At 40.9% G+C, this 16,307-nt stretch overlaps 4 protein-coding genes across 9 annotated transcripts in view; all 4 read right to left on the reverse strand.

The window, feature by feature from the left end:
- LOC115567086 (uncharacterized) overlaps positions 1–16,307 on the reverse strand; it is a 28,921-nt gene that overhangs the window by 296 nt on the left and 12,318 nt on the right. The gene's annotated exons all lie outside the window — the stretch shown is intronic.
- The window catches only part of LOC115567089 (uncharacterized), a 16,567-nt gene continuing 260 nt past the window's right edge, over positions 1–16,307 (reverse strand). The window contains exons 1-18 of one of the 2 annotated variants that reach the window (XM_030393328.1): positions 8,300–8,516; positions 8,160–8,203; positions 7,669–8,052; positions 7,298–7,585; positions 6,916–7,212; positions 5,848–6,225; positions 5,478–5,765; positions 5,103–5,396; positions 4,317–4,361; positions 3,877–4,215; positions 3,480–3,776; positions 3,278–3,392; positions 3,113–3,157; positions 2,367–2,393; positions 2,240–2,272; positions 2,102–2,144; positions 1,967–2,000; positions 1–1,082 (exon numbers count right to left, since the gene is read on the reverse strand). In XM_030393328.1, the coding sequence (XP_030249188.1) occupies positions 1,968–2,000; positions 2,102–2,144; positions 2,240–2,272; positions 2,367–2,393; positions 3,113–3,157; positions 3,278–3,392; positions 3,480–3,776; positions 3,877–4,215; positions 4,317–4,361; positions 5,103–5,396; positions 5,478–5,765; positions 5,848–6,225; positions 6,916–7,212; positions 7,298–7,585; positions 7,669–8,052; positions 8,160–8,202 (2,949 nt within the window). In that variant the 5' untranslated portion in view covers position 8,203; positions 8,300–8,516 and the 3' untranslated portion in view covers positions 1–1,082; position 1,967. Of the gene's footprint in view, positions 1,083–1,966; positions 2,001–2,101; positions 2,145–2,239; positions 2,273–2,366; positions 2,394–3,112; positions 3,158–3,277; positions 3,393–3,479; positions 3,777–3,876; positions 4,216–4,316; positions 4,362–5,102; positions 5,397–5,477; positions 5,766–5,847; positions 6,226–6,915; positions 7,213–7,297; positions 7,586–7,668; positions 8,053–8,159; positions 8,204–8,299; positions 8,517–16,307 lie in introns of those variants that run through there. The other variant, XM_030393326.1, reaches the window with a different exon arrangement.
- Positions 9,801–14,233, reverse strand: LOC115567109 (myeloid cell surface antigen CD33-like). 3 transcript variants are annotated; one of them, XM_030393364.1, is made up of 11 exons: positions 14,076–14,233; positions 13,537–13,613; positions 13,083–13,158; positions 12,264–12,638; positions 11,862–12,164; positions 11,646–11,745; positions 11,468–11,503; positions 11,215–11,247; positions 11,067–11,138; positions 10,907–10,934; positions 9,801–10,816 (listed from the first exon to the last, which is right to left on the reverse strand). In XM_030393364.1, the coding sequence occupies exons 3-11, from the start codon at positions 13,126–13,128 to the stop codon at positions 10,766–10,768; spliced, it is 1,044 nt and encodes a 347-aa protein (XP_030249224.1). In that variant the 5' UTR covers positions 13,129–13,158; positions 13,537–13,613; positions 14,076–14,233; the 3' UTR covers positions 9,801–10,765. The 3 variants fall into 3 exon arrangements, with proteins under 3 accessions (XP_030249224.1, XP_030249222.1, XP_030249223.1); XM_030393362.1 differs by having other exon boundaries at positions 11,215–11,250; XM_030393363.1 differs by having other exon boundaries at positions 11,215–11,250; positions 13,083–13,173; positions 14,076–14,231.
- LOC115567107 (myeloid cell surface antigen CD33-like) overlaps positions 9,801–16,307 on the reverse strand; it is a 23,101-nt gene continuing 16,594 nt past the window's right edge. For all 3 annotated transcript variants that reach the window (XR_003981136.1, XR_003981138.1, XR_003981137.1), the window contains one exon: positions 9,801–10,694. The gene's annotated coding sequence lies outside the window, so the exon portion shown is untranslated. The remainder of the gene's footprint in view (positions 10,695–16,307) is intronic.

Here is a 16,307-nt window from a genome sequence, read left to right on the forward strand (position 1 = left end):
TAATAATGATACATTTTATTTATACAGCGCTTTTACAGCTCTCAAAGACGCTTTACATAAAACCAAATACAGAGGAAAAGTACATGAGTGCTCAGTGCAAAGAGAAAGAAAGAGAAATAAATGAAAAGTACATAGAGGGACAAACAAACAATGTGCAAATAACTATGTGTTAGTGATTACGAAAACTGATGGGGGGCACAGAGAAAAACAGCTATTGTTGCAGGTAAAAAGCAGATTTAAAAAGGTGGGTCTTGAGTAGTGATTTGAAGGTGGATGGGTGAGAACAGTCACGGATGTGTTTGGGGAGGGCGTTCAAGAGGGAGAGGGCGGCTATGGAGAAGGCTCTGTCGCCCCAGGTGCGATTCTTGGTCCTGAGCGGGTGTGCGAGGAGGTTTGCATCGGATGATCGGAGGTTGCGGGAGGGAGTGTGTTGGTGGAGCAAGTCTGTGGGGTAGGAAGGGGCCTGGTTATGGAGGGCTTTGTGGGTGAGGAGGAGGAGCTTGAAGTTGATTTGATGTGGGACAAAGTTTTGCAGAACAGGGGTGATGTGTTCGTGGGAGCGGGTGTGGGTGAGGAGGCGGGCAGCCGAGTTTTGAATGTACTGAAGTTTGTTGAGAACCTTGGATGATGAGCCATAGAAGATTTCCTTCTAGTAGGTGGACCGGGCAGAGTTGAGGGCATTTTTGTAGTCTGAAAGGTGGTCTGTGTAGGCATGGAGATGAACTGTGAGAGTGGTTTTCTTGTATTGTCGCTCAAGCTGACGTTTACGGGTTTTCATTTGACGGAGTTCAGGAGTGTACCAGGGAGCTGTGTGAGTGAATGTGACAGTTTTAGATTTTAGGGGAGCCAGTTTATCAAGACAGAGGGATAATGTGTTGTTGTAGTATGAGACCAGGTCAGAGGGGCATATAGTTGGAGGGGGGGTGGATGCGGACAGAGTGTTGACCAGCAAGTCAGAGAAAGCTGAGGGGTTGATGGACTTGATGTTACGGAAGGTTATGTTGCGTTTGAGCTTTGGGGGAAGGACGGGGGTGATAAAGTCCATGGTGATGGCCAGATGGTCCGTGATGTGGAGGTTGAGACTGGAGAGTTGGTGGAGAGTGAGACCGAGAGTAAGAACAAACTAGAGTCAGTCTCAAAATCTGAAGCTTTCTAGTTTCTGTTTCTGAAACAAAAGAAACTACATGGGATACTGGCAGGCAGGGTATAAGTGCATTGAAACAATCGTCCTCAAGCCATAAAAAAGAAAACATCACGTGACCACAGTGTATTTAACAAGTGTTGAGTAAAAGCCACTCGTACATGTACACCTTGTACGTCCTAAATAAAGAAAACCAGGCACAAGTGTTTTTGTCATAGCAGCCTGGTATATTAGTCACACAGTCACTGATAACAATCACTACATTCTCATAATAAATGTAAGATGTAAAGTATATAATAATAATAAAGTTTTATTGTAGTATACATCCTGTACATTTACGGGAATTTACTGGCTCCTCAGTTGCAGTAATCATACAGTTAAAATAGTAAATGACAAGGAAATACTGTGATAGACTATACAGTAATTTAGCAATAACTGTAAAACTGACTAGTCCAATATCATATTAGGAGTTTATTGTATTTTCACAGAAATATTGTGTCGCGGTTACTGTAAAAACACAATACATTACTTGGATAGGCCTCTATATTGCTTAAAGCAATTACTTCATACTACTGTGAATTTACTGCAACAATTACTTATTACAACTACTAATTTCCTGTAAAATTAAAATAATGTTTATTTTACAGAGCTTGCTATTATTAACCTGGTAAATTGTTTGGTGGTCCATCGTGTGTTTAGGAGGAGAAGAACATGACCAATGCCAAATTAATCAACAGTAACATTAGTCCAGTTGGAATGTGTTTATTGATAACCTACTTTATGACATCACATCTGGTCTCTCCCACTCACCACAGCACTACTAACCTTAGGCTTGGCAGGGCGGGGAGGTCTCCGGTTTCTAGATCAGACAGACATATAAGAGGAGGTGGATAATTAATGTACGGCCAAATGAAACACAGTGGTTAGTCAGTAAAAAGCAGCTGTGTTACTGAGACTCACTCCTTCGGAGATGGGAAGGCTGGTTTGGAGGTTAGTGTCTTTCCTGTAGAAGGAGGAAGGTATCACACAATATGAGTTTTATGTGCTTAACAATAAAGGGCTGTGTGATGTAGAAGAGGTACGCTGATCAACACTTACACATAGCCAACACTGACAATGTTGTCTTGACGCCTGCAAGGGTTCGAAAAATCCAAAAATTAATATTTTTGACTTGTATCGGGTTATTTGCACCATTTAACATAAAACAGACGGTTGAGACTGGTACCTTGAGAATCTGTTCCAGATCGACCTCCTATAAGAAGAAAGACAATTAAATGTAAAACTGTTGGACGCTTAAACAGTAGGTTTGGAGGTGGAGCCCCGTTCATTCCTATGAAAGCTGTTCAGAGGCGCATTAAGCAAAAAAGTTCTACCTCCTCCATATACAATGATTCGAATGTTTTATGTAGCTTCTACATAGTGCAGCCCATAGGGAGTGCTGACTACAGAATAGAGTGGCTCATTTCAGGTTCAGGGTTGTAATGTTAAAAAATTGATCCAATGTTTTTCAGCCGCTTCTAACACAATGTCAGCTCATACGGGGAGAAGTCTTTTTTGGCCAGTTTAATTTTAATTACACAGTTTTGGCCACTTAGTCAATTTGACCACCAGGTGTTGTTCCTGGGGGCTTGGTCATCTTTCACAGACTTCACCCTGTTGTACCACCATGTTGATACAGCAGCCCAGAATGGAAAAACCAGACAGCAACTCTAGAGAGGACCTTTCAGGTTCACTTGGCTAGATGCCACCAAAGTCTACACACTGGATCTCTAAAGTGAGATAATTTCTCTGATTATAAGCTCAGTGCTCAATGGATCTAACCCTTCCTTAAAGAATAGAGCCTTGACCACCACATCTAACTGTATACAGTGGCCCTGTGATTAATAAATGTACATTTTCTTGATGTAAGTGTGGACCCAGTCATCAATTATGTAATCATTACTTATTATGCACTGAGGTTTAACAACATACCTTTTCTCCGGTCGAGGTGGTCTCAGTGAGTCGCCAGAGCGCTTTCTGTAAGAAAGATAAATGCCAGAAAAACATTCATTATTAAATCAACGTACAACTTGCAGCATCAATAGCATTTAGATTATCCATATTGACACATTCTGAACTGACTCATATTGACTCTACCTTTTCCGGCAGATGACCACTCCAAACACTGCAGCTAAGATGATTATAATCAGGACTAGAGCTGAGACGGGCATGGTTACTGGGGCTGAGCTTCTGAACTGGTACATCAGTGATCCTGGTGATGCAGGCACATTTTAGAAAATACTCACCTCCAAGTATGATAGAACAACAAGACATATGAAGCTGAATTTTGTGCTCTAACCCTTCACAGTCAGCTCGACTGAGCTGGCTTGCTGCTTCCCACGCCAAAAGGTGGCAGTACAGGTTAGACTATGGACCCCGTCTCTTCCGGTAACCATGAAAGTGATGGTGGAGGTCCTCTCCCAGATTCCCTGTTCAGTACTGGTATCCGTGACCTTACTGGTGACGTTGGAGACACTCCACGAGAACTCGGGAGGATGTGATGAACACGTGTGCATCACAGAACACGAGACAGTAATCGTTGAGCCAGCATCGACTTCTGTTGGGACCGGGGTCATCACTGGTGTTGCTGGGGAAGCTGAGCATGTGAAACACAAAGCAGAGTACTTATGTCATTCAGAAAGCAAACAGATTCATAGTTTGGCAAATTTAAATAAGATAAATAATTGATTCAAGACCTTTCATGACAATAAATACGCAGCTATTGTTGAATCTGTATTTGTCATTTCCTCTCTCTGCATGGAAACAGAAGGGTCCATTGTCAAAAGACTTGATGTTGTCAATCTCTAAAGTGCAGTTCCCCTTCGACAGATCTCCTAATATTTTCGTGCGGCCCTTGAAATGGTCAAGCACACGGCTCTGGCCTTTATGGAAGATAACGCCTCCAGTTTTCTTGGACCAGATGCCACGTGTGAGAGGCACATGTTCCGGATATTGGAAGGTGCAGGGAATCACCACACAGGAGCGAGTCAGGGCGGTAAATCTGAAAGGGACGTCAGCAGCCAGAACGTGGAACTCTGTAAAGAGACAAACAAGCCATGATGGGATGACTGTAGAAAACCTGTTACTCATAACATGAGGGCATGATGGGTTTGAGAGAATACTGAAGTACACCTACTGTCATTTTCATGAGGATCTATTTCTTCAACTTTTCTCTCATATTCTGGAAAAAATGACAGCAAGAAGTTATTAATTAAACCTTGTTGAAATCAAACCAAATAAAATCAAATCAATTTCATTTATATAGCCCAAAATCAAAATCACATTGCCTCAACAGGCTTTACAATCTGTACAGTGAACAACATCCTCTGTCCTTAGACCCTTGATTCGAGTGAGGAAAAACTTCACGTTGATTGAAAAAAAAACCTTTTAACAGGGAAGAAACCTCAGGAAGAGCCACAGAGGAGGGATCCCTCTGTCAGGACGGACAGACATGCAATAGATGGCGCGTGTACAGAAAATATCAACAAATCACAGTTGACAAGTTACATTAACAGAAAGTCTGATACAAGTTATCTGTAAAGTGAGTGGATCCAGGAGACGACTGAGCTGGACGAGGCATCACTAAGTGGTGTGAAATATTCTCTTATCGCAGGGCAAAGGTTTGACATTTTGAGACACATCCTTATTTTCTTTCTGGCAGAAGGTAATGTGAGAAGATTGATACTTTTCACATATCTGTCTGTTAAAAGGAAAACTACAGCCAGCAGCCTGTTAGCTTAGATTAGCTACCACAAAAACTAAAATCTGCCTAGCAGTATAGCTGAAGCTAAACAGACAACACACACTCAGAAACTATGGGGGTTTTCTTCTCATCCAAAATTCTGCTAGAAAACAAGTAAGGGTTTGACAAAATGATTAACTTTTTCTTCAAGCGGCCATTGTGTGTCAGGTGAGAACTTACGTTTTACATGAATGGTTGCAGAGTCTGAGGTCTCCCCGCTGTAAAACTTGGCAGTGCAGTTCAAAGATTTACCGTCATCCCCAAGAGAGCCAATAAAGGTTAGATTTGACACAGCACGGTAAGTGTTGCTGGAGATCATTTTGTCGTCAAATACACTGTGCATGTCTTTGTAGTTCCACACAATGGTGGGTGTGTTTTTCTTGCACTTGTAGGAAACAGAACAAATTACACTCTGTGCTACCCCCTCCGTTGCATTTCCTGGCCGCTCAACCATCTTGATTGTTTCATGCGGGCCTAAGCAGAAATGTGACAGTGAGGCTTACAGGAGTATTTTCATTTTAATTCCAATAACACATGGTCTCACATTGTACTCACATTCAACATGCAGCCTGAGCTCACTTGTGGCTTCCTGACCACCATGGAAGCGAACGGTACACTTCACACTCTGGTCCTCCTCCTTAACGGTCCAGATTCGATCCACTTTCCTCTCCCAAATCCCATCAAATACCAAACTGTCCGTGGTGCTGTCTGTTCCAGTTATACCACTCAGGGTCAGGATGGGGGGAGCAGTGATACATGTATGGCGCACAATGCAGGACACTCGGCTCTGCTCTCCCACTGTGGGAATCTCAGTCATGCTAAGCTGTGGTTCCTGTGCATGGTCTATGAAATCAAAGCAAGGATAGTTATTTACAGAATTGCATTTTTTAAGTAAAGGAGAGAAGGAATGTATCGCAATACTCACCTGAGACAATAAGTTGAGTGGTTTTGTCGTAAAATGTGTGACCAGCGGTGTGGTAGGAGGTAATAGGGTTCTTGTCTACCCAGGGGTAAAGTCTGTCCTTGTTATGTGACATGTCAAGCCTCTGGATCTTAAGACTACAATTCCCCCCATCCACAGATCCAATCAAGCTAGTTATGTCTCTGAATTCACCAACGGCACTCTGGCTTGTGTCAAATACAGGTGGGTATCCATTGCTCTGGTACAAGTACCATATAACTCGGAGGCCAGTGGGACGGTCGGTACTGTAGGTGAAACTGCAAGGAATGATGATACATGAGCCTCTCATGCCTGTGATGCTGCCAGGGGTATTGAAGGACCAACCGCGGGAGAGCATATTCCCTGTAAAAAAAAGAAATAAAAAAAAGGAACATTTGAAACAGTTGCGGGCTCAGGATGTTGAGGGTCAGGAGCAGAAGAAGGGCACCAGCTGTATGTAGTGGGGCACCAATGTGCAGAATAACACATTTATAGAGAACTGGAAGGACACCCAGACGGCACTTTATCATGTTTGATCTACCACAGAAGCATCCAAGAGAGCAATTTTGCTGTGCTTTCTCAAACATGCGGGCACTGGGAAGATTGCCCACCTGAGTCCACCAGTGATTTAAGGCAAAGTTACAAATCACTGACGCATATGTGGTTGATTTGGCAAATATCTTAGCTATGTTAGCAAATAACTTGTCTATTTACACATCCAGCAGATAGTAAGCAATAGTAGCAACCATTTATTGTGTTTGTATTTACCAGATAAATGCAGTAAAGTACAATATTCAGTGTTCTTTTAGGGGTGTTTTGGTCTTGGAAAACCACCTCCATCTTTAGCCGCTAAATGTTTTAATGATGTTCAGTTGTGACGTTTTGTGCAAGATAACGTGTTTTTACTCTGTTTCATTCAGGACGGCTGCAGACTGTGGCTGTGTGAATAGATTCTGAGAAAAAATTAGCTAATTTTCCTTTGGAGGAAAGAAAGAAAGAAAGAAAGAAATACATTTCAGTACTAAATTTCATGTCATTATTATTTATACTCACTCTTTACACGCAGGTAGATGCCCGCTTCCTGCCTCTGGCTGGCAGTGAATTGTGCACTGCATTTCATATATCTTCCGTTGTCGTTAGCTGATGTTGTCAGTGTCAGTGTGGAGACAGTCCTCCACAGAGTATCCCCAATTTTTCTGGTTTCAGTGGGGCCTGTCGTGTCCCCATAGCTCCATGTGAATTCTGGCAGATGCTTTGGGCATGTGTACTGGGCAGTGCAGGTTACTTTGCTTGCTTGGCCCTCAAGAAATTCTTGGGATGTAGGTTGGATGGTCAAGGGTAAAAAGGAGCCTGAGAAAAAAAAATGGTAAATGTAAAAACAAAAAAATTCTGCACAAGAGAAAATTTGTTTTATTCTTGCATACTCATCACATACATTCTGCCTTTAGGGTTCGAGAGGCCTTTTCAGTAACACCGCCTGTATGATGGACAGTGCACTCCACTACTTGGAGGTCACTCTTTATGTTCAATGTGGTCGTCAAAGTCGTTTTAGTTGTGCCATCAGACGTTGAGTAATGAGTTGGCTGGTTGCCTCGCGTGGGGATGCTGAGTCTCAGGGTGGGTGAAAAGGTGCGACAGGTGTGATAAACAGTGCACATCACTGTTACTGTCTGTCCAACCTTCATGTTGCCGGTGAACGTAATCTCTGGTTTCTCTGCCCGCCCTTGAAAGAAATGTGAAGAATTATTGATAGAAATTAAAATACATCCAAGTGCATCTTTTTCTACACTCAACATTATAACTTACCAACTACTTCAATTGTCACAGTCTTATCAAAGAATCGATAGGTACTTCTCCCAACATTCTCTGGATCTACCCAGGGGTAAATCTTCTGTCTGTGGTCAGACCATTTCACTGGGTAGATTTGAAGACTGCATTGCCTGGTGTATGAGGTAGAAACTCTAAATGTTCTTCCCCTAAATTCGCCAATGACGTCGTTTGGGTACCGGTCATCATAAACCAAAGGATAACCACGATCACGATACTGGTACCAAACCACACGAGTTGGATTACGGGGTGGATACTGATAGTAGTCATAAGTGCATGGGATGACAAGGCAGGAGCCCAACAATGCTTTCATATTGCTTGGCATCTCAACATGCCAAGCCCTGGAACTGTAGCAAATGTATCCTGCAAGAGGACCAGAACGCAAAAAGAAAATTATTTAAAAAAATCAAAACAATAGGTAAATATTTATATGTAATTAACAGAAACTGAATTGCACAAAATTACAGTACCTAGGATACAGAAGCTCAGGAGACAATGGATAAATCGAGACATTCTGTAGACACATAAAACATGTGTAAAATTAACACCTTAGTATTGTAAGAGATACGACTTTACTGTCATCCGCCTGTAGACAATGTCCAGCACATACATGAAGTGTGTCTTCTGATGGCCGACGGGTGCAAATCACAACCGCAAGTCGTAAACACAACGTCAAATCAGATAACACAACCGGAAGTCGGAAAACACAACGACATGTCAGGTAACACAACCGGAAGTCAGAAAACACAACCGCAAGTCAGAAGAAAACACGATTGTAAATCCCAAAAACACAACGACATTAACCAGGAAACACATCAGCATTTTTCCAAATGGGAAAGGGCGGGACTTGTACTTGTTGAATCTAATTGGGCAGATCAATGTCAATAACAGTGGGGCCGTGCAGAGCTCCACGCTGACCTACATCGTACAGAAGAAGACGTGCTTGGTCATCACACTCTACATCGACAAAGGGAAAATTGGTGAAAAAACAGGGTTTTTCATATAAAATTGTGTACTAATGTAATATATTTGACATTGTAACGTGTCAGTAACACTTGACATTACTGAATACATTATAAATGACATGAAGTGTTAAGAAAGTTGATGAATGAATTAATCAACTTTAATTGACTTTAAAAGAAAAAATGAATGAGACAACATTCAGACGGGAGTAAAGTAAACATCTATAAGGTGCGCGTTATAAGAAAAATGTATACTCAGGAATTCTACTTTAAAAAAGACAACCCAGAGAGAAGCTGCTGGTGACTTTCTACTGCTCTACCAGCGAGAGCATCTTAATCTACTGCATCACGGTGTGATTCTCCTACTGCACTGAGGCAGATAGGAACAGGCTACAGAGAGTGGTCAAGACAGCCGGAGGATCATACCCCTCCCTTCCCTCAAAAACATTTCCACATCCCGCTTAGGCAATCACAAGAGACAACACCCATCCTGTTCGACCTGTTACCCTCTGGCAGGCGCTACAGGTCCATCAGAACCAACAGACCAACAACCAACAGAACTAACAGACTCAGAAACAGCTTCTTTCCACAAGCCATCACTGCACTGAACACAAACGGGCACTGACACTAACACGCGCGCGCGCACACACACACACACCACCGACAATGTGCAATAACTGAAAAAAACAATCATTGTATTTTATACAAAGATACCGTACATATTTATCTATTTTGTTTTTTTACGTTGCACTACTGCCTTGTACTTTTTACTTGTACTTTTAACTATTTATGTCGTGTGAATACTGGGACGACTAAAATGTCGTTGGGTCGACATGTCGACTCATGTGTTTCTGATATGGTCTTTCCACCCAAAAGTACTGTTATCTTGATAAATCCTGAAAATTACACCCTCCCTTATGAAACAAATCCTGACTCTATGATTATACAAATATGTGTCATTTCAAAAGTGTAATGCAACATGTGATTTTTCAAGACATAACAAGGTTATGATGTGCAGTCATGAGTTTTGCTGGCAGTTAGCACCTACATTACGTCTGACAAACTCTTACAGACCTGGGATCTGCTGTAGACCCGCCTGTAAAAATCTCAAAAAAAAATAAATAAATCACAGAACCATTTCCACTTTCAACAGTGAATGTGAAGACAGCGTTTTAATGTCAAATTCTGTATATACATCTTTCTAAACAGTGAAGCTCAAACAATCAACTGGAGGACCAAGAAGAAAAACAAGTTTTTGACTAAATAATGAAAATGGAAGCAATGGAAGACTATACAGCAATGTCAGAGTTGCAGAACAACAGTACATAATATACCTGCAAATGACATGATGCGGTACATATTAAAGCACAGGAGGAAAGTTTAAAAACAAACATTGTTTCATTGAATCTAAAACAGATATTTTGTCAATTGACTGAGATAATTCCTTGTTATTGTAGTAAAACTAGCTCAGTCTAAATAATGACATTTCTGCCTGTTTTCTCCATATGTTGGATTATTTCTCAACAGGAATTAGAACAAATCGAATTAGAATTGTGTGCAAGAGCTGTTTCCTACTTAAATGATGTCTGATAAATAAACAATGTCTGTGTTGCTATTTCCCAGAAACAACTTTGAAGAAGCTTTGATATCAAATTAGTCTTTTTCAATGAATTAATTTTAAATTCACTTCTTTTCAGCATACAAACAAAAAATATTCTACGTGTGAAATGGGGAAAAAGAAAATGCTCATTTATAACCTGTTCTCATTAAATATTAGAATGACTTACCTTCGGTGCTGAACGCTCATGAAGAGATTTTACCACCTTTATCAGAAGCCCACACACACACACACACACTAATACTGCTGTGCAGAAGTTTTTACAATTGTAGACATTCAGAAATACATTTCATAAAAACAGTTGATTGTAACAATATGATGAAATTATCAAGACAGACAGAAATATTTATATGTTGCTTGACAGGAGAGACGAATGCAGCAGAAGTGTATATTACAAGACTGCGACCGCCAGAAGCGCTGAATACATATGATACGTCATTATGATTGTCGACAGGTCTGTTTGCTGTGATCCCAGCTCTATTTGGAAAACTTTGTCTCAGAGGTTTCCATAGATGTGCGTCGTGCAGTCGTCACCGTCATCAAGGTCCTGTGAGAGATTATGGACATAGATGCTGACAGTGTCGCTTTACTGTTTGTATATATAAACATGAATAAATCACGACCGATTCAATAATACCTCTTTGTAATTGCAGGAATTTGGCTGGCTGAGTCCCATTCACAGCAAAAGCAACAACAAGAAGAGAGAGATAAAGAATGAAACTAGACACTGCTGTACTAACATAAACTATATCTATATTCTATTAAGTTGACTGGCTCAAGTGGAGTGAGCCGAGTACCTTTTGGGCGACGGGAAACGAGGTTTAGAGACTTTCTGCCCAGCACAGGATTTTGAATTCACATTATTGGGCCTGTCGATTGAAATTTGTGTCACTATACAGTTGGGTAAACACAAACAATTAACTTTTATACTAGTAACACACTTACAAATCACCCATATACATGTCCCCTGTAGGCCTCCTGCTGTAGAAAAAACACAGATTATGTGAGATAAATTATAAACATGCTAGATGTTCTTGTTTCACTATAAAAATAGTGCATTTTCAAAGGTTAAATTTGATTTAACTGTAAAAACCAAGTTTGCCAGACAGCCTGGACAGTCGGTTCCACAGAAAATTACTGAAATCATGTGGAAATGAGTGAAACACTATGAAAATAATTTGCTTTACAACATTTTTACCTGCCATCCCGACTTTGGAGTTCTGTGATGCGTCTCCTTAAGCAAAAAGAAAATGTCATGTTGGAGCACATAGTTGTGAAATGTGCAAGTATGTATGATTTTTTCGGCTCATAAAACATTTATCACCTCTCTGGTGTGCTCTGTCTATCACTTGAAATCAGAGTCCTGCATTACTCACTTGTATTTTTTCACCATGAGAATGCAGAAGAATCCAAAGACCACAGCAGTGCCAAGGCCCACTACTGTGGGTATGATGATGTGGTTATAGTTCTCTGTACCTAACAGACAGAATGAAAGGCATTGTTTCACCTTATATTGCACAAATATAACCAACATATATGTTTCCAAATAAAGGACATTCTGAAAATTCAACAACAAAGTTAAAAGATCTCACGTTTTACATAAAGCATCACTGTTTTCGAGGACGACTTCCTCTCCTCTCCATGGAAGGTTGCTGTGCAGGTGAGCTCACTGTGGTCGTCCTGCTCTCTAGGAGTGAACGTCAGGATGGACAGCACCTCCCACGTGCCAGGTTTAATTTCTTTGTGGAGCTCCGAGATGTCATCTTTTTTGCCCATACTCCATGTGAGTGTAGGTGGATGGGAGGTGCAGGTGTGGGTGACAGAGCAGGCGACAGAGTGCGGATGATCTTCAATGGCTGTCTTTGGGTTAGTCAGGATGGGTTCTGGAGGATCAGCTATAATGGAAGAAAAAAAGGTAGAGATTTAGTCAGAGGCAATCATTGTGGCATAGAACTGGCATTGATTTATGAAATTTTGCAAAGCTGGTGACTTACCGAGTATTTTAAACTCGACACAATCGTCAGCAAAGGTGAAGTCCTTAGATGTGGAAGTTATTTCAATCTGGAGGCAGAAAGACCCAGTGTCGTGATCTTTGATGTCAGTGATTTCTAAGGTGCAGTTGTTCTGATACAAATGTCCCAACAACTTTGTGCGGCCCCTAAAGCTGTCCAAAACGTCCTCTTCATCCTCGGAATAAATGCGCTCATTTCGCTGATTTGAACGAAACCAGATCCCTGTGCGCCCCAAGTTCCTTTGTTCTTTAGGAAGGGTGTACGAACAGGGTACCACAACACAGGACCCAACCAGGGCGTCAAGGTTTTTCACAACACTGGCCTTCCACTCTTCACCAAACACAGTGCTGCTGATGGCTGAAAGAGAATTATGGAAGTGAGAAAGTTTGTACCTCTAGGAAGTTGTGTTTGATGGTTTTGTTTAAAGGGGCACTATGTAATTCAAACTAAGAAAAGGAACATTTACATTTTTAATCAGGGAATAAACACTGAAATATAGTTAATTAAAACATTAATTTGATTTATTTCCATAAGTGAATGCACAAGCTGTCCTCAGAATTTGATTAGGTCCCCAGAATGATGTTTGAGGCTATAAAGGTAGCTACGTTCCTGCAAATTTAAACAAAGGAACTGAATGAAAGTGTATTGTCCTTTGTTTGTTCATCAATAAAACATTTTTTTTGTAAAAATCAATAAATGCAGATTTTTCTCTTTGATCAAGATTTATTCCCCGACAACTACACAGTGCACCTTTAAGTGGAGTGCATGTACGAATGATATTGAAGTGTGTAATTATGTTACCTGCCATGAGCAGAAGGAAAATCATCATCTTCCCCTCTTTGTCCATATCCCCCTGAGGTTTTGTTGATGTTACACACTGTGGGATGTTTAACTTAAATTCAAGTAAATAAGAAGCAAAACGATGTAAAAATAGATCTTCTCCAAGCAACACTAATCTTTGTATGCAAGAGCCATTCATTTATTTTATAGAGCATATAATGGCATTGTTAATGCCCTCAACAGGGATATACAGGTCTGAAACAGAACATCACACACTCACCATCCATTCAAATGTTCTCACCAAAAGTAAAAAATACATTCTTGTGATGATTGCAATAAAAGTATTACACACGTTGAAGAAATATACTTATATTTACGACCAACAGTGATGATAAATAAAGGTGTAAAGCTGCATTAATCCCAAATCCAGCTGTTTATTAATTGGCATGATCAAGTATAAGTATTGGGAGCTTACCTGATGCAGTCTGGCTGATCAGAGCCGTCCGTTTCCACTGAAAGAACCTTCTTGAGGACCGTGTGCGGAGCGCCGTTCTGCAATTAAGTTGACATATGACTTCAACAGGCAAGTGGGGTGGGAAAGATCACCACAAAGAGCACGCAGTATTTGAAAGTAAAGTGATCTTACAGTGATGTCAGAAAGGATTGCGACACATTTTGTTGGAATAACTCCACACTCCAGAATATTGTATTTAAAAGAAAACAGTGACTCTGATTATAAAGAGCTGACTTTCATCTGAAAAGTGAAGGACTTCATCTTCAGCGCATGCAATGAGCGGTGAACAAAATGGGGAACCGAAAGTAGTGGAGCGTTTTGACACAACTATCTCTCTGGTGTGTTTTATCCTGGGTATAGCCTCCGACGATAACCCCCGACTGTTTATGTACCTATGAACATATTCAAAGTTTGCAGTTCGTAGTTTGAGATGAATGCAAATAAAGACAAGCAACACACGGAGAAGAATAATGATAAAAAGCTAACTTTGATGAACTTACCTAAGATGGTAAGAAAAGGCAGCTGGACGCCCAGAAAATAGTAAAGAACAATCCAGAAGGCAACCCAGATAACTTGGAGCAACGCAGGAACACAGGGAGAAACACAGTCACCAGGAAAACACGGTACTAGGCCTCAGACACCGCGGTACGGAACGGACCGACAAAAGAATGAGGACTTTTTTTTAATATATATATGCAGAGCCGGCCTAAACCTTTTGGGGGCTCTAAGCAGAATTTGAATTGGGCCCCCCCTCCCACCACCGCGGAGTCACCTGTGCTAGACAATTATTGACACAAATGTCACACTATAACGTGACATCATAAATTGTATCAATACAGTGACGGATTATAAACTACTGTCCCCCTGGGCACAGATGCATAAGGACCCCCCCACTTCATTTGTAAGAAAGTGTGTGCAAATGGAGGAAGGTGGCTCCTCCCCCAGAAAATTCTGAATTTGGTAGATGTGATTTCCTGTATTCTGGTACCTTTTTGGGATGGCCAGCTGGAGAAGGGCAATACCTGTATTTGTTCCAATTCATAACCTTTTGCTTTTTGACTTCTTGAGGTAGTGACTTTACGCAATGACTTGGGCTTCAGGACCACTTGACCTCTTTGGTGATTCAGGCTCATTCAGTAATCCATCCTTGATTAATCTCTGCACGCGAGGTGGCTAGTTTATGTGCATGACTGAAATGCTGGCATACACAGCAGTTGTGGGCCGGTATATTGATCATGAAATCAGAATAATCTTGTTTTGAATTATTCATTCATTCATTCATTCATTCATTCATTTATTTGTGTCACTTGTTTAATGTATTTAATTTTTTTTCAATGACTCAAAGTTCCATGTATTGAGGTCGGTCAGGCCACATGCAATAATACTGTAATATTCGAAACAAAATGTCCTTTTCATTCAAAACAACAACAAAAATACAAACTAAAATAGAATGTGATTTCCATTTTGACATAAATTAAAATACATAGTTGAATATTTCTACTTTTTGTTTGCCCTCAAACATTGCGTCAATCACTTCAGTCATGCATTATCTTATTATTTCTGCACCTGAGAATGGCTTCTTGTGCTTATCCAAAATCCATTTTCGTGCAATCTAGAAGCTCCTACAACCTGCAAAATGTCAATATGTGAACTGCTCCAAAAACGAAAGTGTAAGTTAAAAATTGCGCTAGCAGCAGTGAGTGACCCAGCTGTCTGTGTATCGTTGACACCCTCTGTCCCAACGATGCTAGAGGGTGGTAGAGGGAGGTGAGGATCACCCAGGGCGTCATGAAAGCTACAACCGCCACTGGTCCCAGTATACATGTGCTGACCCAACCAAAACACATAGTGAAGGAATAGTTCGGGGGCCACAAATAGGAGGCCAGCGGGCCAGATACGGCCTGTTGGCCACCTATTGAGAACCACCGCTCATTGAAAAAGGGAAAATTGGTGAAAAAACAGGGATTTTTGTCATATAATATTGTGTACTAATGTAATATAGTTCACATGGTAACATGTCAGTAACATTTGACATCACTGAATACATTATAAATGACATGAAGAGAAAGTTGATAAAAGAACTAATCAACTTTAATTGACTTCAAAAGAAAAAGTCAATGAGGCAACATTCAGAGGGAGTTCAGTAAACATCTAGACTATATATAATTTGCACGTTTATATGTTTGATAAACGAAAATCTATACCGTCAAAGTCGTTTTAGTTGTGCCATCAGACGTTGAGTAATGAGTTGGCTGGTTGCCTCGCGTGGGGATGTTGAGTGTCAGGGTGGGTGAAAAGGTGCGACAAGTGTGATAAACAGTGCACATCACTGTTACTGTCTGTCCAACCTTCATGTTGCCGGTGAAAAGAAATGTGAAGAATTATTGATAGAAATATAAATACATCCAAGTGCATCTTTTTCTACACTCAACATTATAACTTACCAACTACTTCAATTGTCACAGTCTTATCAAAGAATCGATAGGTGCTTTTCCCAACATTCTCTGGATCTACCCAGGGGTAAATCTTCTGCCTGTGGTCAGACCATTTCACTGGGTAGATTTGAAGACTACATTGCCTGGTGTATGAGGTAGAAACTCTAAATGTTCTTCCCCTAAATTTGCCAATGACGTCGTTTGGGTACCGGTCATCATAAACCAAAGGATAACCACGATCACGATACTGGTACCAAACCACACGAGTTGGATTACGGGGTGGATACTGATAGTAGT

Source organism: Sparus aurata, chromosome 17, assembly GCF_900880675.1.
Source record: "Sparus aurata chromosome 17, fSpaAur1.1, whole genome shotgun sequence".
NCBI lineage: Eukaryota > Metazoa > Chordata > Actinopteri > Spariformes > Sparidae > Sparus > Sparus aurata.

Bases quoted from the DNA above. Each gene is read 5' to 3' on its own strand.
- LOC115567109 (XM_030393362.1), bottom strand. From the start codon at position 13,128: ATGGACAAAGAGGGGAAGATGATGATTTTCCTTCTGCTCATGGCAG. The intron at 12,639-13,082 runs GTAACATAATTA...ATTCTCTTTCAG, and splicing joins TTTCCTTCTGCTCATGGCAG to CCATCAGCAGCACTGTGTTT. The intron at 10,817-10,906 runs GTATTATTGAAT...AATCTCTCACAG, and splicing joins ATTCCTGCAATTACAAAGAG to GACCTTGATGACGGTGACGA.